We start from the raw sequence: 26,117 nt of genomic DNA, 5'->3' as shown, positions 1-26,117 counted from the left end.
TCGGTAGTGCAGTGGATTAAGCGCACGTCATGCAAAGTGCAAGACCAGAGTGAGGATCCCGGTTCGAGCCCTCGACTCCCCACCTGTAGGGGAGTCACTTCACAGGCGGTGAAACTGGTCTGCAGGTGTCTTATCTTTCTCTCCCCCATTCTTTCTCCCCCTCCTCTCTCCATTTCTCTGTCCTATCCAACAACGATGACATCAATAACAACAACAATAATAACTACAACAACAATTTAAAAAACAAGGGCAACAAAAAGGAAATAAATAAATATTAAAAAAAAAGAAAAAGATTTTAAAGGATGGGAGTAGATAGTGCTCTGGTTTAAAAAAAAAAAAGAAAAGAAAAAGAAAAGGTTTTAAAGGGGCTTTTTGCACATAATTATTTAATGATGTCAAAATGTTCCATGAAATAAACCACGTGAATCTCTCCCATTCTAAAAACTCTTTGACTATTGTCTTCCATCTATTAGGGCATTGCTCAATTAAAGCATGTTAAATTAATTAAGCTCCCCTTAGCCTTTTAAATTCAAGTTTAAAAAAACTATCATCTGCAATTTTTTTTGCTATATTGCAAAAGAAATATTGCTATGTTTAACCAGTGTATTTATAAGGAGTAATTTTTAAAAATCACATGACAGTCACATTTTGTCATTTTGTGAATTTATGGTGCTAGTTTTTGTATAATTGTTTTTAAAGTAAATACATACATGCTATAAACTATTATATGATTTATTGTAAAAAAAAAAGTAATACATTATATTTCATCTTAGTTATTACTTCATTTGCCAGCATTTTTTTAGCTAAAAATTTTTCACAAAATATAACAAAACAAAGTTCGCTTACTATTGCTTTTGGTATTTGTGGTTTGAACATAATTGTATTACAGTTTTTAACAGCTAAATGAATTCCACATGGAGAAAACTACCCTCACTCTTTCTTTTCTCCCTTTAAATCCACAGACGACTTGCTGGAAATGCTTTGACTTATATCCCCAAAGGAGCATTTGCTGGCCTTTACAGTCTTAAAGTTCTGTAAGTAAACCAGGGGTTACTTTCCTGTATTTCTGACTTTGGTGTCAAGTGGATACTAATTAATTTGTAAAGATTAAGCTGGTCTCAACACCATGAGTTAATTCACATTAACTCAAGTTTGCCCTCCTTGGTTCCACAGAACTGTGTTACACATGATTGAATCTGTGTGTGTGAGTGTGTGTGTGTGTGTGTGTGTGTGTGTATGTTGAATATTCATCTCCACTTTTATAACTTAAGTATCTAAAAATTGTTTACCCTTAAATAACCAGCTTACCAGCTCAACCTCTGAAAGGATATTTCCCTTTCTCTTTGTGTTATGAAGTGGGGGAGAGTGTTTTGAATCATTTAAATCATCATATAAATATAAATCACAATGATGTTGATATAATGGGATCACAACTTCAAACCATTCTTTTATTTAAATAACTCCAAAAAGGATTTCCTTTCTTTCTATCTTTCTTCCTTTCTCTCTTTCTTCCTTCTTTCCTTTCCTTCTTTGTTTTTTCCCTCCTTTCTTTCTTTCCTTCTTTCTTTCTTTCTTTCTCTCTTTCTTTCTTAAAAGCAGTACATTTATTTGTTTAATTCAAGAAAGAGAAATACACAGACCAAAGCACCTCTCTGTCATTACAGTTCTGGGGACTGAACCTCAGACCTCCTGCCAGTGAGCTTTGTGTTGTACATGCTGAGTCAAACTCCCCAGCCAGCAGCCATTTTCAAAGATAATCTTTGAATTTCCTTATGATGCACTAAGTAAGCCAGAAAAGATAGAGATGGTCCTGCTCACACAGCCCTCATATACCGTGTCAAAATAGCATAGACATTGTTATATCCTGAGCATGATGAGGATGCAAGGAAGAGAAGTGAACAAAAGAATGGCATGCCCAGACTTGCTGTTCAACTAAATTGCTATCAATGTGAAGGGGATTCAAGAGGAGCAAGACCCCTGCCATGCCTTTGGTTCATCCTTCTTTGTTTTGCTCACTTTATAATGCAGTACTGAACAAGGAAATTCAGTCTTTAAGTATTTCAAAAATTCAGTGAATGGATCATCATGGAGGCTAGAGACACTGAATCCTAAACAGTCAAAGCTTCTTAATAGTTTCGACTTTCTCAAAACTTAACTATAAACATAGCCTGCTGCTGACCAGAAGTTTTATTGATACTATAAGCTGTTGTTTTAAGTCAAATTTGGTTTATTATATGTATTATCTACTGTAGTCTTAAAATAAAGTCAGCTAAAGGAAAGAAAACAGTATTAAGAAAAATCATAAGGAGAGATCTAGGTGGTGGTGCACCCAGTTGAGGGCAGGACCTAGTTTCACCACTCTCCTCCTGTGGAGGGGAAGCTTCACAAGTGTTGAAGCAGTGCTGCAGGTGCCTCTCTGTACCTTTCTCTATCTCCCACTCCCCTCTCAATTTCTCTATCCTATCAAAGAAAAGGAAAGGGGGAGGGGGCCAGGAGGTTGCCCACCCAGGTAGGCACACATATTACCAGGCACAAGGACCCGGGTTAGAGCCTCTGCACCTCACCTGCAGGGGAGCTGCTTCACAAGCAGTGATGTAGCAGGTCTGCAGGTGTCTATCTTTTTCTATCCCTCTTTATACCCCCCTCTTCTCTCAATTTCTCTCTATCCTGTTAAATAAAATAAACATTTGAATTTTTTTAAAAAGGCCACTGGGAATGGTGGATACATAATGCCAGCACTGAGCTCCAACAATAATCCTTGTGGCAGGAAAAGAGAGAGAGAAAGAGAGAGGTCCGGGAGGTGGCACAGCAAATAAAGCAATGGATTCTCGACCATAAGGTCCCAAGTTCAATCCCCGGCAGCACACTTACCAGAGTGATGTCTGGTTCCTTCTCTCTCTCCTATCTTTCTCATAAATAAATAAATTCTTTAAAAAGAAAGAAAGAAAGAAAAACAACAAGGGCAACAAAAGAGAATAAATAAATATTTTTTAAAAAGAAAGAAAAAGGGGGAGTCGGGCTGTAGCACAGCGGGTTAAGCGCAGGTGGCACAAAGCACAAGGACCGGCATAAGGATCCCGGTTCGAACCCCAGCTCCCCACCTGCAGGGGAGTCGCTTCACAGGCGGTGAAGGAGGTCTGCAGGTGTCTATCTTTCTCTCTTCCTCTCTGTCTTCCCCTCCTCTCTCCATTTCTCTCTGTCCTATCCAACAACGACAACAACAATAATAACTACAACAATAAAACAACAAGGGCAACAAAAGGGAATAAATAAATAAAATAAATTTTAAAAAAAAGAAAGAAAAAGAGAGAGGAAGGAAGAAAACTAACTACTTGAAGTGGTGGATTCATTATGTAGGAACTAAGCCTCAGCAATAACTCTAGTGGTAAATAATAATAATAATAATTTAAAAATAAAATCATAAGGGAAAGAAAATTCATTTTTATTGCTATACTATATTGAAAAGTCTCCACATGTAAGTGGATATACATAATTCAAACCCTAGTTGTTCAAGGGTCAACTGAATTTTGGAATTAGAGCAATAGTTCTCAACCATGATTGTTCTACATACTACAGAGTGTTTTGGAAATTAGGAGAGAGATGCACTGATTTTCAGGATGATTGGCATTCAGTAAGCTGTCCTATGATGTGTTGCTCAGCTCAGAACAAGCAATTCTCCTTACATCTAACTTGAATTCTGACTATCCTTCCACATTAGCTGTAAATAAATAATATTTTTTTATTTTTAAATATTTATTTATTTATTTATTTATTTATGAGAAAGACAGGAGGAGAAAGAACCAGACATCACTCTGGTATATGTGCTACTGGGGATCGAACTCAGGACCTCATACTTGAGAGTCCAGTGCTTTTTCCACTGCACCACCTCCCAGACCACAGTAATATTTTTTATTAAAGAGAAAATTGGGTTAGGGTTAGGGTTAGAGGCAAAATGCTAAATAAGACAGCTTTCTGACTCCCTTCATGAAACTCTTCCAAATGTTTTCTTGTTTTTTTTTTAAGATTTGTTTACTTTTTTATATATTTACTTGAAAGAGAGAACCAGAGCATACCTCCGACATTTTATTTTATTTTTTTATTATGTACATAAACACCATTCCCACCACCAAAAGACTGTGTCCCATCCCCCCCCCCCCATGAAGCTGAACATTTTATGATGTTAGGGCTCAAACTCAGGCATGAGGACTCAACACTATTCACTGCACCACCCAGACCACCCGTATGTTTTTTATAAAAAGTTCAAAAGTCACAATGAAAAAGAAATTACTTATTGTATTGAATATTTTTTATCAGGATTCTCCACTCCCACATGGACTCAGAATAAAACCTCAACAGTCACTTAATAAGTAAACACAGAACAAAGAAGAGGGTATAATACCTAAGGGTCAGGCCATCAGGAATTATAGTTATTTAATTTTTTGGATGGAGCTCGAAGGAATCATTTTGAGTGAGTTAAGTCAGAAAGAGGAGGATGAATATGAGATGGTCGCACTCACAGACAGAAGTGGAAAAACGGGGGCCGGACGGTAGCACAGTGGGTTAAGCACACATGGCGCAAAGTGCAAGGATTGGCGTAAGGATCCTGGTTCGAGCCCCCAGCTCCCCACCTGCAGGGGGGTTATTTCACAAGCGGTGAAGCAGGTGTCTTATCTTTCCTCCTCTCTGTCTTCCCCTCCTGTCTCGATTTCTCTCTGTCATATCCAACAACAATAGCAGCAATGACAACAATAATAATAACAACAAGGGTAACAACAAGAGCAACAAAATAGGAAAAACGGCCTCCAGGAGCAGTGGATTCGTAGTGCAGGCACTGAGCCCCAGCAATAACCCTGGAGGCACGCACACACACACACACACACACACACACACACACACACACACAAATTTTTTTTTAAGAAAAGAAAAAAAGGGGGAGGACTCAAAGCAGATCTTGGACTGGACTTGGTGCACTGCACCAAAGTAAAAGACTCTGGAGTAGGGGGGCAAGGCTCAGGTCCTGAAACATGATGGCAGAGGAGGACCTACTGGAGGTTGAATTGTTATGTGGAAAACTGAGAAATATTACGCATGTACAAACCACTGTATTTACTGTTGACTGTAAACCATTAATCCCCAATAAAGAATTTTTTTTAAGTTACTTAATTTTATCTCCATCTGGTTCACTGCACCTATTGTCATTTAGTCCTACTGGTAAAGAAAAGTAAAAGATGACCCAAATATACCACTAGAGTAGCTTAGGGAGTCTGTAAAAAAAAAATAAAATAAAATAAAAATTAGGAAGGGGGCCAGGCGATGATAGCACACCTGGTTGAGTGCACATGTTACAATGTGTAAGGGCCTGGGTTGTAGCCACTGGTCCCCACCTACAGGGGAAAAGCTTTGCAAGTGGTGAAGCAAGTCTGCAGGTGTCTCTCTGTCTCTCTCCCTCTCTATCTCGCCTATCCCTCTTGATTTCTGGCTGTATCTATCCAATAAATAAAGATAATAAAAAATATAAATAATAATAAAGGAGTCCAGGTGGTGGTGCACCTGGTTAAGCACACCTAGTACTAAGTGCAAGGAGCCGCAGAAGGATCCAGGCTTAAGCCTCTATTTCCTACCTGCAGGGAGGACACTTCAGGAGTGGTAAAGCATGTCTGTAGGTGTCTCTCTGTCTCCCTCCCTCTCTACTCCCCCCCCCCAGCTACTTCTCTCCATCCTATGTAATAAAATGGAAAAAAAAAATGTTTACCAGAAGCAGTGGATTTGTAGTGCCAGCACCAAGCCCCAGCAATAATCCTGGAGGCAATAAAATGAAATAAAATAAAGTGAATAATTTAACTCTTATCAAGTCATCCTTTTTCTCTAGAGAACACATTTCATTTTCTTTTCCTACCCATGATAAAAATGAAGTTATATGTGCCTAAGTGAAATTCAGTTCATTGTATATTCTTCTGCCCTGCATAGAAGAATATTTGTGAAAGAAATCAGCAGACACACTGTGAATACTTTCTGTTTTAATTGCACCCCAAAGTGTTGTAAACCCTTTCATTGTTTTGTCTCCCACTGGAATATCTTAAACAAAAAGAGAACTTTTAATTAATTCACTGGAGACTTATAAGATATAATGAAGATAGCATTCTTATTTGTTGTTTGCAAACAGACAAAAGCTCTCTAAGGTAAGGTCATAACTTAAGTGATTTTTTAAATCATGTATTTAGTGCTTTACTAAAACAAATATTTGAAAAAGCAGTCAAATCACTGCAGGGTAATTTGGAGTTACTTTAAATTTTATCATTTAAAGTTTGTGTAGTTCCCATTTTCTGTAGCCAGGTAAGTATAGCCACTGAATAAGTTTGCCTCTCTTAGTGAAAGAAAGTTATCTAAATATCTCTTGTATTCATCAACTGTGTGATAGTGAATACGAACCAAATTTTTTGTGGTGACTATAGTACAGCTTATGCAGATGTCCAATTATAATGTTGTACACTTGTAACTATATAATGTTTTAAGCCAACTACTTCAATAAAAATTATAAATCAGAGTCAGGCAGTAGCGCAGTGGGTTAAGCAAAGCGCAAGGACCGGCCTAAGGATTCCAGTTCAAGCCCCCAGCTCCCCACCTGGAAGGGAGTAGCTTCACAGGCGGTGAAGCAGGTCTGCAGGTGTCTATCTTTCTCTCCCTCTCTGTCTTCCCCTCCCCTCTCCATTTCTCTCTGTCCTATCTAACAACGATGACATCAATAACAGCAATAACTACAATAAAAAAACAAGGGCAGTGTGGTCTGGGAGGTGGCACAATGGATAAAGCATTGGATTCTCAAGCATGAGGTCCCGAGTTCAGTCCCTGGCAGCACATGTACTAGAGTGTTATCTGGTTCTCTCTCTCTCCTCCTATCTTTCTCATTAGTAAATAAATAAAATATTTTTTAAAAAGGTTATTTATTACACTAATTAAAAAACAAGGCCAACAAAAGGGAAAATAAATAAATATAAAAAATTTTAAAACAACAATAATAAACAGTGTAATTTCTAGAAGTATAACATTTTACTTGGCTTTCTTTTTTTTTTCCTACATTGTGCCTGACCCCATAAAAATATTTTTTATTTACTTATTATTGATAGAGACAGAGAGAAATTGAGACATAAGGGGGAGAGAGAGAGGGAAAGAGACAGAAAGAGACACCTGCAGCCCTGCTTCACCACTTGTGAAGCTTTTCCACTGCTGGTGGGCACCAGGGGCTTGAACCTGGGTCCTTACACACTGAAATGTGTGCACTTAACCGGGTGTGCCACCACCTGGCCCCTTCACACATACATTTTACCACTGAACCACCTCCAACCTCCCCCCTCTTTTTTTTTTCCTTTTTAGTATGAGAGAGAGAGTAGGTGGCACTACTCTACTACCTTTGGAATTCTTGTTGCTTGCATATGATACCTAAGATTGAACCCAGAGCTTCAAGCATACAAGACAGGCATTGTACCTTGGACCCCCTTGCCTGACACCTACACTTTTGATACTCAAGTAAATTATTCAAAAATGTGAGGTTTAAGCTGTAGTTTTCCATTTTCCCACACTGACAGGTGAAGTATGAAATGTCTTGATTCACAAGGAACCAGTACACTTGGAGGCTCTTAATGTGTGAAACTTTAGTGGAAATCACCGATAAGTTTGATACAATAAAATTACTTGAGTAACTTGGACTATAAATGACAATGTATTTCTTATAAAACAGAATTTCAACCATTATACCCAAATATTTTTCACACCAGGGGCCAGGTGGTGACACACCTGACTGAGCACACATGTTACAGTGCACAAGGACCCAGGTTCAAGCCCTCTCCCCACCTGCAGGGGGAAGGTGAAGCAGGTCTGCAGGTGTTTCTTTGTCTCCTTCCCTATTTCTTTTTTTTTTTAAATATTTATTTTATTTATTTTTTCCCTTTTGTTGCCCTTGTTGTTTTATTGTTGTAGTTACTATTGTTGTTGTCGTTGTTGGATAGGACAGAGAGAAATGGAGAGAGGAGGGGAAGACAGAGAGGAGGAGAGAAAGATAGACACCTGCAAACCTCCTTCACCGCCTGTGAAGCTCCTCCCCTGCAGGTGGGGAGCCGGGGTTCGAACCGGGATCCTTCCGCCAGTCCTTGTGCTTTGTGCCACCTGCGCTTAACCCGCTGCAATACAGCCCGACTCCCTCCTTCCCTATTTCTATTCCCCCTCCCCTTTCAATTCTTTCTGTCTTTATCCAATAAATAAAGATAATTTTTAAATATTTTTCACATTATATTTGTGTATGAGTTCCTATTTGTACATTGGAAAGTATGTGCATTTGTACATACTATAAATACCTTCCTATTTTATCTATCACATGCCTTATTAGTCAGATGATCTTGTTATATTTTTGTTATGCAGATTAATGAGCAAGGCCTAAGGATGCTAATACTTTTTCCCACTTAAAACTTAGAACTTATCTCCAAATTCAATGTAGCCTCAAGTTAAAATAAAATAAAAGGTGAAAATATTCTGTTAGGGCTTAGGGCTACTGATCAACCTGCCAATGTTCCTGTCCAGCAGAGAAGCAATTATAGAAACCAAAACTCCCACCTTCTGCGCCCCAAAAAGAACTTTGGTCCATATTCCCAGATGGGTAAATGATAAGAAGACCAGAGGGCTTTGAACCCCAATTACATCAGGACATAAAGTGTTTGTCACCAGGAATTTTGTTTTTGTACCATCACTGAAAGGGAAGTGAATCTGGAAAACACCAGAGGAAGCCAGGCACTGTGTTCCTCTTATCTGAGAGTGCGGAGGGGAAAAGGCAGGCGAGAAATTCTCTACCACTGAATGACCAGTGCCTGTAAGAGGCAAAAAGGAAGGACACTCAGAAGTAGTAATAGGTGTGGGTGTGACTTAGGAAGTGAAGGAGGGGCTGGGTGGTGGGGCACCTGGTTAAGTGCAACACATTACAGTGCTCAAGGACCTGGGTTCAAGTCCTGCTTCACAAGTAGTGAAGCAGGTCTGCAAGTATTTCTCTGTCTCTCTCCCTCGCTATCTCCTTCCCTCTAAATTTCTCTGTGACCTATTAAATAAAATAAATTTTTTTTAAAAATTTAAGGAAGTGAAGGCAGGACCATAGAAAAAATGGGCAAAAGATATATAAATAGATAGACAGTTACAGATATAAAGTCAGCCCATATCTGCAACCTTGGGAGAACTACTGCAGTTTCCAGTGGATGGGGATGGAGACATAAAACTCTGGTGGCGGGAACTGTGGGATTATACCCCTATTATCTTAGAATTGTAAGTCAATATTAAATCAGTAATTTAAAAATTCTGTTAGATTTACTTAGTATAGCACCTAGGAAGGTGATTCACTGGTAGAATATAGAACTTCAAAGTGTGAAGTCCCAAGTTTGATTCCTGGTAGGTACATCATGCCAGAATGGTGTTCTCTCTCTAAACGTGTGGGGGTGGGAAGGAAATACTTTGCATAGCTAAGTGGTTCTCAGTGGACCTTATCCACTATCTTAATGTCACCTGTGAGTTTACTAGAATTGCACATTATCTGACCCCTACCTAGACCTGCTGAATCAGAAACTTTGAGGATGGATAAGGACCCAGCTACATTTGTTTCAGCAATTTTTCTGGAAGATTCTTATGATCTCCAAGATTTGAAAGCCATTGGCACTAATTTTAGTTTTTTGCTTTTACTCTTTGCCTCATTAATTAAAATATCATATCTGGTGCAACCTCATTCATTATATTGTAGTTATGAACTCCTACCAAAAAGGGCTTTGTTGAGGGCTTACCATCCAACAGGTATTGTTCTCTCTCTCTCTCTTTTTCTCTCTCTTCATCTTTATTTATTTATTAGATAGAGACAGCCAGAAATCGAGAGGGCAAGGGAATGATAGGGAGAGAGACAGGGAGACAGCTACAGCACTGCTTTACCACTACCAAAGCATTCTCCCTGCAGGTTGGGATGGGGGGCTTGAACCTGGATCCTTGCAAGTATTGTTCTCTATGTTTTTGCTCCTTAGAGCAATTGACCCCTGAGTGGAAGTTATCATTACTGGTCACTGATGTTGTAACTTTAACTTAAAAGGGGGTTTTGGCTGCGGCACATAAAGGATTGACTGCGGGACACTGGGAATGGGTTTAAACAATTCAAGGCTTTATACAGGGGTAAAGGGCAAATATCTAGGTGGTGCAAAATAGGCGGCTTCATATGAGGTTAAGAGGCTGATTCATAAAATCACTGTAAATGAGAGGGGAGAAGTCTAGCTAGGAAAATAGGCAGCAGTCCAAAGTCTGAAACTAAGTTACCCAAGATCACCACGCAGAAAGATCAGGATCCATCCGGAGCCACGCCAAATGGAAAGTGTCATAATGAAAGTGACCCAGTCAGGAGTCAGGTGGTAGCACAATGGATTAAGGATCCCAGTTCGAGCTGCTGGCTCCCCATCTGCAGAAGAGTCGCTTCACAGGCCGTGAAGCAGGTCTACAGGTGTCTCTCTTTCTCTCCCCCTCCTTTCTCCATCTCTCTCTGTCCTAACAACGATGACATCAATAACAACAGCAATAATTACAACAACAATGAAAAACAACAAGGGCAACAAAAGGGAAAATAAATAAATAAATATTTAAAAAGAAGAAAAGAAAGTGACCCAGTCAAGAGAGCAAGCTGCTGCAAGTCCTTGCTTTTATATATCCCTTTGTCAGTCTGCTCTGCCTCAGGCTGAAGTCATTCGTATGCTAATTGTCCCAAACTCCTGTTGGGGGTCACTACAACTGAGACATGAAGAGATCCAGGTGATTGTACTGGCAGCAGGCAAGAGGTAGCTAAATTTAAAAACTCATTAAAGAGCCTGAACATTTCTACACTGAGCCCATTATTCCTCACAAGAGTGCTGTAGTTGCCATGAGAAATTCTTCTAGCTTTGAAGTCAGACACACCTGAGCTTGAACCAGTTATCCTCCTAATAAAAAGAGCCTCTGATTATGGAGGTGAGAGAATCAAGCAAGTTGCTTCTGAAATTCAAATACAAGTTTGTAATATATACAACAGAAACATTTTTTAAATGTCTGCTTTCCTGGGGGTAGGGAATAGCTCAAGCAGAGCACACGTCTTGTAGTTAATGAGGTTCCAGTTTCACATGGCACCACATGGGAGTAGCCTGGGTGGTGGGGGCGGTGCTATGGTCTGTCTATATATATATATATATATATATATATATATATATATATATATATATATATAAAATAAAGAATGAGAGGGAGTCGGGCGGTAGCGCAGCGGGTTAAGCACAGGTGGCGCAGAGTTCAAGCCCCCGGCTCCCTACCTGCAGGGGAGTCGCTTCACAAGCAGTGAAGCAGGTTTGCAGGTGTCTGTCTTTCTCTCCCCCTCTGTCTTCCCCGCCTCTCTCCATTTCTCTTCATCCTATCCAACAACAACAACATCAATAAAAACAACAATAATAACTACAACAATCAAACAAGGGCAACAAAGGGAAATTAAAAAATAAAAATAAAGTTTTTTTAAAAAAAAATAAAGAATGGGAAAAACTGGCATGACACCACTTCACTTTTCATTAGAGAAATGAGATTCCATCTCATACCTGTGAGAATGGGGTTACATCAACAAAAGAGGAAAAGACAACTATTGGTGAGGAGATAGAGAAAAAGCAACTCTGGGTGGGGGGACCAGGTGGTCAACTATAAACTATTAATCTCCCCCCCAAAAAAAAATTAGGGGCCAGGTGGTGACACACCTGGTTAAGCGCTCACATTACAGTGCGGAAGGATGCAGGTTCAAGCCCCCGGTGTTCATCTACATAGGGAAAGCTTCACGAGTGGTGAAGCAGGGCTGCAGGTGTCTCTCTGTCTCTCTCCCTCTCTAGCTCCCCCTCCCCTTTAGATTTTTTATTTATTATCCAATAATAAATAAATAAAATATTTTAAAAATCAGAGAAATGCAAATAAAACCGATGAGGGGGCCAGATGGTGGCACACCTGGTTGAGGACACATATTACAATGCACTAGGACCCAAGTTTGAGCCCCTGGTTCCCACCTGCAGGGTGGGAAAGCATTGCAAGTGGTGAAGCAGGTGTCTCTCTGTCTCTCTTCCTCTATCACCCCCTTCTTTCTCAATTTTTGACTGTCTCTGTCCAATAAATAAAGATAATTTAAATTTTTTTTAAATCTTGTTTAAAAAAACACAATGAGGGTCGGGTGGTGGCGCACCTGGTTGAGTGCACTTGTTACAAAAAAAAAAAAACCACAATGAGATACCTGTGAGAATGGCATACATTAAAAAAGGACAGTGGTAACAAGTTTTGGAGAGGATGTGGGGAGAAAGGGACAGAACACTGCTGATGGGAATGTAGATTGATCCAACCCTTATAGAAAACAATCTGGAGATTTCTCAGAGCACTAGAAACAGACCTACCCTTTTTGGAAAAAAAAAAAATTGTGGCATTTGTACACAATGGAATACTACTCAGCTGTTAAAAATGAAGGCATCTCCTTTGCCTCATCTTGTTGGAACTTGAAGACATCATGTTAAGTGAGCTTAGCCAACATGAGATGGACAGATACAGAATGCTCTCACTAAAGGGTGGAAATTAAGAATTAAGGACAGAGAGGGAAAAATTCAAAGGAAAACTCAGACTGGGTATGACATATTGCTCCAAAGCAAGGGACTTTGGGGGAAGGAGGGAGAGGAAGAGGTGGAGAGAACCTTGAGGGCCTGTTGCATAATGGTGTAAAAGGACAGAAACTGTGGGTGTGAATGTTCTGCAAGGAACTCTCACAGGGAGATGAGAAACAGTACCCATGTGTCAACAACTTCACTGTAAACCATTAACTGCACCCCCCCATAAAATGAAGGAAAAAAATATCTGCTTTCCAAAAATAGTTTTCTTCCTCTAGCTTTACATGGACCATGAAAAACTAGGGGTGGTAGAGGTGTGGGTATAAGTTTTTAATATACTTACTGCAAGATTATTGTATTATAAACATTTCTGAGTAAGGTGGCAAATTATAAGGAATCTAATGGAGATTTTTCCATGCCATTTTCCCAGTAACAATGACATATTTTTAGTTAAGGGTTGCCAGGTGTTTCCATTCTGCAGTCCCCATTTATGGGCAAGGGGAGTTTGAATTGAGAGCAAAGGTACAAACACTCCACATACATAAAAGACTAATTTGTATAGAAACATAGCGGCGCTTAAGAAAGGAGACCTTTTAATAGCCTCCTACTGTTAGTCTCATTTTCACCTTGTCTAATCTACACATTTGGCAAATTAACTCTTTAAAACATGAGATTATGGGAGTCTGGCAGTAGCGCAGCGGGTTAAGTGCACATGGCGCCAAACGCAAGGACAGGCAGAAGGATCCCGGTTCCAGCCCCCCCTCCCCACCTGCAGGGAAGTCACTTCACAGTCAGTGAAGCAGGTCTGCAGGTGTCTTAACTTTCTCTTCCCCTCTGTCTTCCCCTACTCTCTCCAACAACGACGACATCAATAACAACAGCAATAATAACTACAACAATAAAAAACAAGGGAAAATAAATATTTTTTTAAAAAAAAAACATGAGATTACCTTATCTCCTGATTCAAACCCTTCAATAACAGTTTCTAATCACATTTAAAATAATACCTTATAAGGATCAAGAAGTGTTTCTGCTGTAGAAAATCTGCCTTGATGGGGGGGTAGATAGCATAATGGTTATGCAAAGAGACTCTCATGCCTGAAGTTCCAAAGTACCAGGTTCAATCCCCCACACCACCATAAGCCAGATTTGAGCAGTGCCTTGCATCTGCCAAGCCTTAGGTTCAGTGCCCAGCACTATATGGGAGCAACGAAGACAAAACCAACAGAAGTCCATATATGATAGACTTTCTGTGCTACTTCACTGCTCATAAATGAGATAAATTTTGTCATTTCCAGGAGCTTCTTAAAAAAATGTACCCCTCCCCCCCCCATCAGCTGGGACCCTAGTCAGGGAGTCCTGAGATTCCCAAACAGACATGATGGACCTAGATCTCGAATAAATCCCTCTCCCTAATATTGCCAGTCATCTCTATCAGGAGCAACACAATAGACCCCTTTGTGGGCCCTCATAGGACCTTGCCCTCAACTTGGATCAACAACAGTAGAGAATGTTCCATCCTCTGAAGGATGCAGATTAGGTTTTTGGTTTGTTTTGGTTTTTTGTTTTTCCTATGTTCTGCCGTTTCCCTGAGACCTGGAGCAGTGCCTGGGAGTTATTGCTAATGGTTGTTAACTCTTTTTATTATGTTTCTTCTTTTTTTTTTTTTAATGTGAAGTATGCTGCAGAATAATCACCTGAGACAAGTACCCACTGAAGCTCTACAGAATTTGCGAAATCTTCAGTCCCTGTAAGTATAGCTGAAGTTTTAAAGTGTTTTCAATATAAGCTTGTGAAGGATCATGGAAGTGTCCACTTGACCCCTTTAGTCCATCCTTTGACTGAGGGAGATCTCTAAATAAATTGTGAAGTAAAGGCACAATTCTTTACATCTTCACTAACGAGTTCATGTGAGAGGGAGATTCAGAGCGGAGTCTTAATCCTGACACCTGCAGTTGGAAGCTGGTTTCCCAGGACAAAAATGTCTACTTCCTGGATCTCATTCTACCCTCCCCTCTAATACTTTAGTTCCTGAATCCCAGTAAAAATAATGCTTCCATTGTACCTAGGAAAATGGGAGTCACAATCTAAACATCTTAGCACCTTCCAATTATTCTTTTTTTTTTTTTTTTAAGATTATCCAGAGCTACCTGGTAATGTAATTTTGCTGAGTCAAGAATTGACTTGTTAAATTCTGTGTGTATATCATGGATCCTCAAACCAGTAAGCTAATGGCATGTCTGTCTCTCTCTTTTTTTAAATTTCACTCATTTATCTTAATGAGAGAGACAGAAAGAAAGAGAGGTAACAGAGCACTGCTCAGTATTGGGAATTGAACCTGGCACCTCAGAGCCTCAGGCATGAAAGCTGATGTTTTTGTTGTTGTTGTTGTTTTTGTGTAACCATTATTCTGTCTTCCTAGCCCATTAATGGCATCTCTTAAAGCCTAAAGCTTGGGTGTGCAGGATTCCACCAAGAGCTCCCCCATCACCACACAAAGACATACAGACAAACAGTCCCACATACTCACAAACAATCCCACAGGTGCAGCTACACATACACATACATGGATTCATATACCACACACAGCCACATACAGTCATAGGATCATGCACTCTACAACTTTCCCATCAGGATTTTCTAACCTTTATTCATTTAGCCCAATAGATATTTTTCTTGCCATTTTTATCCCTTTTGTTGCTCTTGTTGTTTATCATTGTTGTTATTATTGTTGTTATTGCTGTCATTGTTGTTGGATAGGACAGAGAGAAATGGAGAGAGGAGAGGAAGACAGAGAAGGGGAGAGACAGATAGACACCTTCAGACCTGCTTCACCACTTGTGAAGCAACCCCCCTGCAGGTGGGGAGCTGGGGGCTTGAACCGGGATCCTTATGCCGGTCCTTGCGCTTTGCACCACGTGCGCTTAACCCGCTGCTCTACCACCCGACTCCCCCAAATAGATATTCTTAACAAAAAATAAATTTTATACCAGCTAAATGTTTTGAATAGGAGAATATAAGCTGCTACACTGTTTATTTCACAAGAATGCCATGAGAGCCTTGGTCAGTTTTTTTTTTATTATTTTTTTATTTTTACCAGAACACTGCTCAGTTCTGGTTTATGATGGCGCTGGGGATTGAACCTGGGACTACTTGTGCCTCAGTCATAAGAGGCTTTTTGATTATGCTATCTCCTTAGTTCCATTGGTCAGTAAATCTTCATTCCATCTAATGTGCGTTAACAATATCATTTTCAGTAACCATAGTGTCATATATGATGTCATCTTACTTACAATGAGGTCCAACAAAATATGCGAATTTGATCTAGAATGATGAGGGATATCAATATATTTTAAAAGACCAAGTAAATATTGTAGAGACTAGTTGAAAAACTGTAGATCCTGGGGGCATATGCATAATGGTTATCCAAATGACTTTCATGCCTTGAGACTCCAGTGCACCAGGTTCAATCCCCAGCCCCACCATAAACCAGAGCTCTAGTAAAAAAATAAAATAAAAATTTGAAGGAAGAAGAGGAGGAAAGAATCGAAGGAAGGGAGGGAGGAAGGAAGGGAGGGAGGGAAAGGAAAGGGAAAGAAAGAAGGGTGGGTGGGAGGAAGGAATACATTGTAAAGAATCCATCAGTTAATAATTACATCTAGGGGAATCGGGCTGTAGCGCAGCGGGTTAAGCGCAGGTGGCGCAAAGCACAAGGACCGGCATAAGGATCCCGGTTCGAACCCCGACTCCCTTCACAGGCAGTGAAGCAGGTCTGCAGGTGTCTATCTTTCTCTCCCCCTCTCTGTCTTCCCCTCCTCTCTCCGTTTCTCTCTGTCCTATCCAACAACGACAACAACAATAATAACTACAACAAGGGCAACAAAAGGGAATAAATAAATAAAATAAAATAAATTTAATAAATAAATAAATAATTACATCTAGTTTGTTTAATGTCTTTTACTGAGGTGGTACAGAGAAGAAAGGTGAGGTTTGGGGATGATACCTGCTGCCTTAGATCTTTTTTAATGGAAGCAAATCTATGCTTAAGATCGTTTGAGCTTTTCACTCCAGTGAAACAAAGCAACTTCCTAGGTTTTCACCAGCCTATAGAGATAAACATAGATAAAAGGGCCCACAAGGGCCCTTTTGTAGCATGAACTAGGTCTCTGGCATTTTCAGGAGCTCCTTGATGGCATCACAGTATCATTCCTTCTTTCCTGCACAGCATTTTCCTGAAGAGAAGCAGCAGCAGCCAGAGAAGCAAAGTGCTCTCTAGTCAGGTTGTCTGTGTAAGGGCATGGGGTCTAGTAGCTGAATTGAAAGCAGGATAATAGCAGTGGCCAATAAGAACTTTAAACAGATGTGAGGCAGGCCCAAGATAGAAGGATAAGAGTGTGTAACCAAATGCCACTATCAGCTGAAAGAAGATCACAAACAGAGCACACAGAAGTGAACTCTTTGAGAAAGAGAAAACCATGAATCTTTTGTTCACTCAAACTGGGTGGTGCCTCTCTGATAAAAGTATTCAGATTTGGTTTCTTACCATCAAGATATTTGCTGTTCGCCAGGTGTCTCTTACCTTTGGTTTCTAGTTCATGAAAACAATTACCTTTGAAACTATATAAGTGTGTGTTCCCTGTGAAAAAGCCAAGGGTTAACATTCTAATATGGCACTTGTCATATCCAGACTAAGGCAGATATCTAGATGGATCCGCAGCCCCCAGTATGGTTTGTTATCAGCTGGTTATATAATGTTTGTTGGGGGGCCCTCTGTCCAGGACATATGCTAAGCATTGAATATTAGCAGTGTGTGCCTCTGTGCTGCTTTTCCTCGTACCTTTTGTAATTCTTTGACACAAGAATTAAAATGTGTACCACAACAATGTTAAACAACAAGGGCAACAAAAGGGAAAATAAATAAATAAATATTTTTAATTTTTTTTTAAAAGAGAGTCTAAAAAAAAAAAAAAGAATTAAAATGTGACCAAAAAAAAGCTTTATAAACAGACTTCACCACCAACCATGAAGACCTTGCATTGTGCCAACCTATTCAGTTTAGAGGGTCCAGCTACAGCCCCTTTTAAAGTGTGACTGGTATTTCAAAACATTCAATAGTATTTCTTTCTGGTCTGTTTCAGCAAAACCAAAAAACTTTAAGACATCACCTTTGAGTTGAATAGTCATTGCAAATCTGCACTCCTTATCCAATTCCTTTCTTTTCCATGCCATGTTTTATCCTTCCTGCTACTTCCATGTCATGAGAATAATGAAGAGGGTGAGGCTGTCTCAGCTATGCCTTCAGCATCTAAGAGGCCATTCATTCAATTGCCCAACTCTACTTGGAGTGGAGTCAAAATGCTTAGACCTTTACTGAGCAGTTTTTCTAGTGCTTTCTATTTTTCTCTGTTTCTGATTCACTCCATTTTTGATTTCCCATGTATTGTGTATTCATTCTCTAAGAAACATACCACTCCACAGGAGCTGTGAGTATATCACCCTACAAGGGCGCAGACCTTGTGACTTCTGAAAGGAAGTTCCTCTACTAAAGATGCAAAAAGGTTTCATTTGCAGGGTACCAGTCAATTGAAACTAGAAATCTCTCAAGATCGGACCCAGACACCGCTATTGTCTAGCTGGGTTAATTCTGTAGTTAAGTGTTTCTTCCAATGAGGACTGGGAAAGCTAGTATCCTGTAGAGTTTCTTTAGATGATTTGCAAGCATTCTCCTGAATGCCACAGACCTGAAGAAATAACAAAATTCACACTTTGCATGAAGGTAGGAACTGCACTCAAAATAGGAATTAAAGGGTATTGCATATTTGTGTTTAACTGAAACAGCTCACACCTGCCTAATCATTTGGCAGATGAAGGCAAGTGGTGGCATGTTGTCACCCAGCTATTGAAATGTGTGTCTGTGGACCCCCAGCAGCATCTGATAGATGCAGAGCCTTGGGCCTCATCTCCCTCTTATTTAACCAGGAGCTTCATCTTAACAAAATCCTCAGGTGACTTGTATACACAATACTTTTGAGAAATGACAATGATTAGTGTCCTGTGACAAAATCAAAGTGGCCTACAGCTGAAACGTAGTTAAGAGTAACTGAAATGGATCATTGGTATACTTTTTGCCACCCATATAGACTTGGCTTCACTGAATAAGGTTTTAGAAACCTTATTTGATACATTGAAATTGGTAATAATGTTGTGAGGAAGAAACTTTGCACTCATTGTGTCAAGGGATGTAATTTTCCAGTTCACATAAACAAAAGATAGTTTGCTTTATTCACAGTGAAAACGCATAGGTACATTTCTACGTTTCAACTCTGTCCGGATGCTTTTACATCAGGAAATACTCAGCTAAGAAAAAGGGCAGACCCAGGTGTCACAGCCCAGTAACCCAGAGGCAGCCTGAACTAAATGCACATAGTCTAACTGCCCAGACACCAACTAGAGTTTTTTGTAATGTAATCAAATGTAACCTAACTTCCTTTCTGTTTTGTTTGTTTGTTTGTTTGTTTGTTTGTTTTTGGAAAGGAATAACAAATGTAATCAGTACTCGTAATGATCTGTGTTCCACCAAGAAACTGTTGGCATTATAGTTATTTGAGGACTAGGGTCAGATTACTATGATTTAATGGAAACTCAAAACTTAATCCTTCCCATGTCCTTATATCTTTGTATTAATAGTCAAGGAATTGTTCTATGAAAAGCTCATAGTTTCATTTATTGATAATCATTAATGATGTTCAAACATCTGCCTTTACTTAAGTTCAAGATGATCAAGAGACTGACAGTCATCTGTGCCAAGTTAACCAGACAGCAGACACCTGCACTGGCAGATAACTTAATCCGTTAATAATTATCTATAAGTTTTTTATTTATAACTTAATTACTTAATACATATTGGTTTTCATTCCAAGTCTGTAGTAGCAAAGCTAATATCCACAGTCACAAAAATTACAGGTTGGTAAATAGAAAATGAGTGGAAAATTAGATGAGTCCTTATTATTTTCTCAATTCCCCAACTAGGTAATAGTCATCTTCAGAACAGAAGGCTCTATGTTAAATCCCAAGAAGAATGTACAATATCTGCCTTATTTGTCCACGTATAATGTTATACTGTCAACTAGGGGGGGCTACAGACACCTCCCTCCAGATGCTATGAACTCTGCCATGTCAGTAATTTCAAAACCCAGACTCTTCCTAGACTCTTTATAGTTGGATTTTGCTAATACCAGTGTGAGAGTGTAAGCAAAAGGAATAGGTGAGGAGGAAGAGTAAGAAGAGGTGGGACTCACAGTCGCTGAAGAGAAAGTAAGGCAAGCCTTGAACCAACAGCAGCTTTCTCCCGTTAATATTCAGGAGCCTATTGGATTTCAAACCTAGGATATAGAATGGAAAGGAAGTAACAGAAGACAGGGAGGTATAAGCAGACAAAAAGAAAGCAAAGTGAGGTAACTAAGAGAATAAGATTAAGAGATCAAAGGGTTTTAAAAGAAAAAAAAAAAACATGGTTTTAGTATTAATGACACTATTCCTTCCACTAAAATGGTTTTGGAAAGGGAAATTTACAAGCCTATATAATAAAGACACACTGTGGTTTGGGTTTTTCTTTTCTCAGAAAGTGCCAGCATATTAGGAATGCATTGTAACTGAGGTGAATTTTTTTTATTGTTATTGATAGTGGGTTACCAGATTGTAAGATGACAGGGTATATATAGCTAGCTCTACACACACCAAAGTTCTCCCATCCCTGAAAGATAACCACTATAGCTCTCACAAAGTTTTAGAAGCAATTTACTTGCTTCTGTTTTTGTTTGGTTTTGGGTTTTTTTTTTTTTTTTTTGGCTATGTTTTTTTCCAAGTTCATGTGTATCAGTTCTCTAGATTCCACATATGAGTGAAACCATCTGATTGTCTTTCATCCCTTTACTTATTTTGCTAGGCATAATCACTATCCACACAACATCATCTTTTTCATATGTAGCACTTTTTTTTTTTTAACCAGAGCACTGTTCAGCTCTGGCTTATGGTAGTGTTGGGGGATTGAACCTGGGACTTTGGAGCCTCAGGCATGAGAGTCTGTTTGCATAACCATTATGCTATCTACCCTCCACCCAATGTAGCACTTTTTATGAAGATTATTAATATGTATGAGAGAAATAACAAGAGCCCAGAGCATTGCTCAACTCTGGTTTATAGTGATGCCAGGAATTGAACCGGAGACTTCCTATGCTCTAGCATGTTCAGCTATGTGTCCAATCTTTTACCAGCATCCTTTTACCATATCATCTTTGCAGCAATCTCATGAGGTAGGAGTGTATGTAGTATATTCCTTCCTTTGTGACGAGAAAGCAAAAATCTCAGAGAGATTTATAAGATTAATGATGGAGTCAGGGTAGAAATTAGTCTAGAAAAAAAACACTAATCTTTCTAATTCCAAAATCTGCTTATTTTACTACTACACAATCTTGTCTTTCTCAGAAATAATGAATTAGGTCTTAAATATATGTGTCTGAAGAGGAACAATTAAATAAGTCACACAGAAACCTTGAAATGCAGGTTGAGATCTCAAAGAAAACCAAGACTTATTAGACTAGGTGCTCCTATCCTGCACTGTTCTTCACTTAATAGCTCATTATACTAATTTAATTTTCTGACTTCCATTTAGCATACACCTTCCATAAAGGTTGTGACTCTGTCAGCCTGGTTTATTGCTAGGTGTTCAGTACCAGGTACATTGGCAAAGAAAGCACTCAAATACTTGAATGATTAAACTATAGCCTCAAACTCTTAAGTAGGTTCTAAACTATTGTTCAGACTCAACTAATGCCTCAGATTTGACAACAGTCTAAAAACTCAGTGTTCCCTCTCTCCAAAATCTTGTCTCTACTTCCTGGCTTTTCCTACCTCCCCTTCCTGAGCTGAGAGTTAGATCCTGGTGATTCCTTCAAAGATTTTAGAATTCAACTATCTGTAAGATTTAGGTTTCACACTGTCTTAGTGACAAACGCCCTGTTTCAAAAGAACAGTTTGGGGAGACAGAATGTCAAGTCTTAGAAAATGAAATTTGGAAACAGGATGGCAAAGGACCTAGTGGGGGTTGCATTGTTATGTGGAAAACTGGGAAATGTTATGCATGTACAAAATATTGTATTTACTGTCAACTGTAAAGCATTAATCCCCCAATAAAAACGAAAAAGAAAACAAAATGAAATTTGGGCAGTGGGTTAAGCACACACGGTACAAAGCACAAGGACTGGTGTAAGGATCCCAGTTCAAGCCCCCGGCTCATCGCCTGTGGGGAGGTTGCTTCTCAAGTGGTGAAGCAGGTCTGCAGGTGTCTTATCTTTCTCTCCCTCTCTGTCTTCCTTCCACTCTCCATTTCTCTCTGTACTACCCAACAACAATGACAGCAATAACAACAGTGGCAACAAAATGGGAGTGTGGGGGCAAGGCCTCCAGGAGCAGTGGATTCATGGTACAGGCACCGAGCCCCAGAGATAACCCTGGAGGCAAAAAAAGAAAAAAGAAAAAAAAAAAAGGGAGGGAGGGAGGAAGGAGAGAAGGAAGGAAGAAAGAAAGATGAAATTTGGATAGGCAGGAAATAGGGTGCACATTAAACACAACCCCAGAAGTACTATGGGAAGGAGTTAGGAAAGGGACTTGGCAGAGAAAAGTTTGGGTAGACAAGGTGGATAGTGAAAATGAGTATGAGGAATTCGGGATTGAATGGAATGCTAATGTGGAAAAACTGTGGAGTCCTGGCAGGCGAAGGACATAGTGCCCACTTTTAGAGAGATTCATCTGGCAGCAGTCTACAAGATTAATTGAAGAGATAAAACATCAAAGGCAAAAAGACCAGCTAAGAGGCTGTTGCAGTAATGCAGGTGTGAAGAGATAAGAGTCTTAACTAGACAGTGGAAATGGAGAGTCTAGGAGATGAAGATAAATTGAAGAAGCCTGATGAGTGATTGGCTGTAAGGCAATGGGGGATTAAAAAAAAAATCACCAGATTTCAAATCCTGGTGCTACCTGGGAGACTAAAGTAGGTCTTTGTTTTTTTATGGAAAAAAAAAAAAAACTGAAGAAGTTAATGTTGTTGATTGTAAATCATCTCCCTGTTACAAAATCCACAGTAGTGTTGACCTCTGAGAAATGGAGCAAGTTAAATATGTTGACTTAAAAATAATATGTAAGACTAGGGAGATAATACAGTGGTTTATACAACAGACTTTAAGGCCTGCAGTTCTGAGATCCCAGGTTAAGTCTCTAGCACCATCTTAAGCCAGAGTTGAACTATGCTCTGGTTATAATATACTGTGTGTGTGTGTGATTGGTGTTTTATACGCCTCAACAATACCACAGAGACAAAGGTTCAGTTCTTTTAGATACTCCATCAGGCTACTAATTAAGGCAGCTACCTAGTCTCTATTTGTTGTACTTCCATAACTTGTAGACTTTCTCTCTCTGCAAGCTAGAGAGATAGAAAAAAAAAAATTAAATTTCAAATAAGGGGCCGGGTGTTGGAGTACCTAGTTGAGCACACATGTTGTAGTGCGAAAGAACCCAGGTAGGTTCAAGCCTTTAGCCCCCATCTGCAGGGGGGAAGCTTTGCAAGTAGTGAAGTGGTGCTACAGGTGTCTCTCTATCTCTCCCTCTCTCTATCTCATTCCCCTCCCCTCTAGATTTCTGGCTATCTCTATTCAAGAAATATAGATAGTTAAAAAATTTTTAAAAGGAAAAATGTTGCAAATAAGCAAGATGGAGATTAGAAAGACAAAAGCAGAAATTCCTACATGAGCAATCATGGTATTTATTATATATTCATATGATTAATATCTTCCTCAAACATGGATGGGGATTTCATTAAAAAGTGGAATCTCACTTTGTAGTCACGTCACAAATGTTAAAAAAAAAAAAAAAAAGTTAATAATTGTTTGGCTGCGCCCCGGAGAAAAGAGAGAGGAGATCCGGAGTGAAGAGAGAACACAAATCTTTATTCGTATGGGCACCTCAGAGTTGGGTGAGAGCGCAGTGGTTTGGGCCACGTGGAGGTAGCAAAAATGGCCGCCTCCCGGACCACCCTCCCTTGCATCTAATCACCTAAGTGAAAGGCCGGCAAGACAATGAGGGGCGGAAGGAGAAGGGCTTTATAGGGCAACAACCAGGAGTGACATGTGGGGACAGGATTGGTTGAAAAAGGCACTGCAAAAATACCGCAGGAAGTGGCAAAGCCTGAGGGGACAGCTTGGCAGATGTGACTGCATCTGCATAATTCCCCAGCAAATAATAGCAAAAGTGTCTTGTGCTATGATGAAAATTTCATGTAAATCAATATGAATACAATATTTAATAATTCATATTATAGTGGCCTGGAATGGAAGCAGGTGAGGCATCAAATTGACATGCAGGGGTTGTACCACTGCACCACATAAGCTCATATTCATTCTCTCTCTCTCTCAGCTCAAATAAATCTTGGGTGCCAGGCAGTGGCACACCCAGTTAAGCGCACATAGTACTAAGTACAAGGACCCATGCAAGGATCCAGGTTCAAGCCCTCTACTCCCCACCTCCAGGGGAGATGCTTCAAAGTGGCAAAGCAAATCTGCAGGTGTCTTTCTGTCTCCCCCCCGCCAATTTCTCTGTCCTATCCAATACAATGGAAAAAATATGGCTGCCAGGAGCAGTGGATTCGTAGTGCCAGCAACAATCCCAGATAACCCTGGAGGCAAAAACAAACAAACCTATCTTTAAAGAAAGGGTCTATGTCATAATGTTCCATCCTGGTGGTTTAATCATAATTACAAAGATCTCATAATAAAATTATTTTAATGTAAGGATTTCCTGATAAATTCACCTCCAACGTTCCCAAGCAGTAAAATGCCACCATCACAGGAGTTTAGGTACTGTATATGTGTATGGTATCATATAGAAACTTGAAACATTATTTTCACTTCACCATAAAAGAGAATAATTGAGAATATTTTTGTTTCTTAAGTTTTATAAGTGAAATCACTGGGTTCATGTTTTTATCTTAGGAGGGGTTATAATTTTATTTTATTTTAGGTTTTGTTCTTTTTTTTGCCTCCATGTGTATTGCTGGGGCTCGGTGCTTGCACTATGAATCCACTGCTCCTGGAGGCTATTTTTCCCATTTTGTTGCCCTTGTTGTTAATGTTATTGTCGCCATTGCTATTGTTGGATAGGACAGAGAGAAATGGAGAGAGAAGGAGAAGACAGAGAGGGGGAGAGAAAGACCTGTGTCACCGTTTGTGAAGTGACACCCCTGCAGGTGGGGAGCCAGGGACTCAAACTGGTATCCTTACGCTGGTCCTTTCATTTCGCGCCATGTGCACTTAACCTGCTGCACTACCGCCTGGCCCCTTATTTTTATTTTTTTTAATTGTTGCTGGGCTCCACATGTCCTGGAAAACTTTCTCAGCTAAATAAAAAGAGACCTAGATAAGGCGAGATAAAGAGAGAGAGAGAGAGAGAGAACTGCACCATGGTCCAAGTGGTGGTGCACTCCCTTAAGCGCACATGTTGTCATGCTCAAGAACCTAAGTTCAAGCCCCAGTCCCCACCTATAGGAGAAACGCTTCACTAATAGTAAAGCAGTGTCTCAAGTCTCCCTCCATCTCTCTCTCTCCCCCCACCCCCTCTTTCTCTGTCTCTCCTCTTTAGGTTTCTCTCTGTCCTATCAAATAAAAAGGAAAAAGGAAAAGAAACCACAGCACCAACACTTCCATCTGTGCTGTGGGAGTCAAGTTTTAACCTAGATTGTGTGCATACCAAAGCAGCTGAGCTAGCTCACCAGTCCCATTCATATATTTTAAATAGTTTTGCAAAGTATATAAAGGTATGTGCAAGAGAGTCGGTCATTTCTTTCCAACTTGGGGGGGAGGGGAATGCTCACCCAAAGGTAAAAACAAGAGTGTCAGTCATGAAAATGCCATACTTCATGATCCTGCTTATTGAAAGAATTCTAGTAAGCTGTTTAGCTGCAACTTTCTTCACACCTCTGTCTTTGTTTCCCCCATGAATCATTCATGTTAATAATTTACAGTTACAGTCATGCCGGATAGTGAACTAGCAGTGATCAATGGTTTGTCTGTTAACTAACGCTTTCATCCTTAAAGTTAAAGTCTCATCAAAAACATTACCAAATGGGAGATAGAAGTCTGTGTGCTATATATTTGCTAGTTATCTGTAGGAGTAAATAAAAGACCATTTTCTGAAACAATAGTAAGAAAGATCTCATAAAATTTTGGACCCATGCAATATCCCATTTATACATAAAACATTCTGGAACTGGGGGTGATTATGCTTAGCAAAATAAGCAAAAAGATGAAAGACAACTACCAGATGGTTTCACTTATATGTGAAATCTAGAGGACTGAAACTCACGAACTTGGAAAAACAACAAACAAAAATAAACAAACAAACAGTATCTTTAGACTT

At 39.6% G+C, this 26,117-nt stretch overlaps 1 protein-coding gene across 2 annotated transcripts in view; it reads left to right on the top strand.

The window, feature by feature from the left end:
• The window catches only part of LGR5 (leucine rich repeat containing G protein-coupled receptor 5), a 157,545-nt gene that overhangs the window by 81,923 nt on the left and 49,505 nt on the right, over nucleotides 1-26,117 (top strand). For both annotated transcript variants that reach the window (XM_007537593.3, XM_007537592.3), the window contains exons 3-4: nucleotides 963-1,034; nucleotides 14,332-14,403. In XM_007537593.3, the coding sequence (XP_007537655.1) occupies nucleotides 963-1,034; nucleotides 14,332-14,403 (144 nt within the window). The remainder of the gene's footprint in view (nucleotides 1-962; nucleotides 1,035-14,331; nucleotides 14,404-26,117) is intronic.

The sequence above is a fragment of the Erinaceus europaeus genome, chromosome 7 (assembly GCF_950295315.1).
Source record: "Erinaceus europaeus chromosome 7, mEriEur2.1, whole genome shotgun sequence".
Lineage (NCBI taxonomy): Eukaryota > Metazoa > Chordata > Mammalia > Eulipotyphla > Erinaceidae > Erinaceus > Erinaceus europaeus.
Note: the sequence above shows the minus strand (reverse complement) of the source record. Positions and strands in the feature narration are given on the sequence as shown.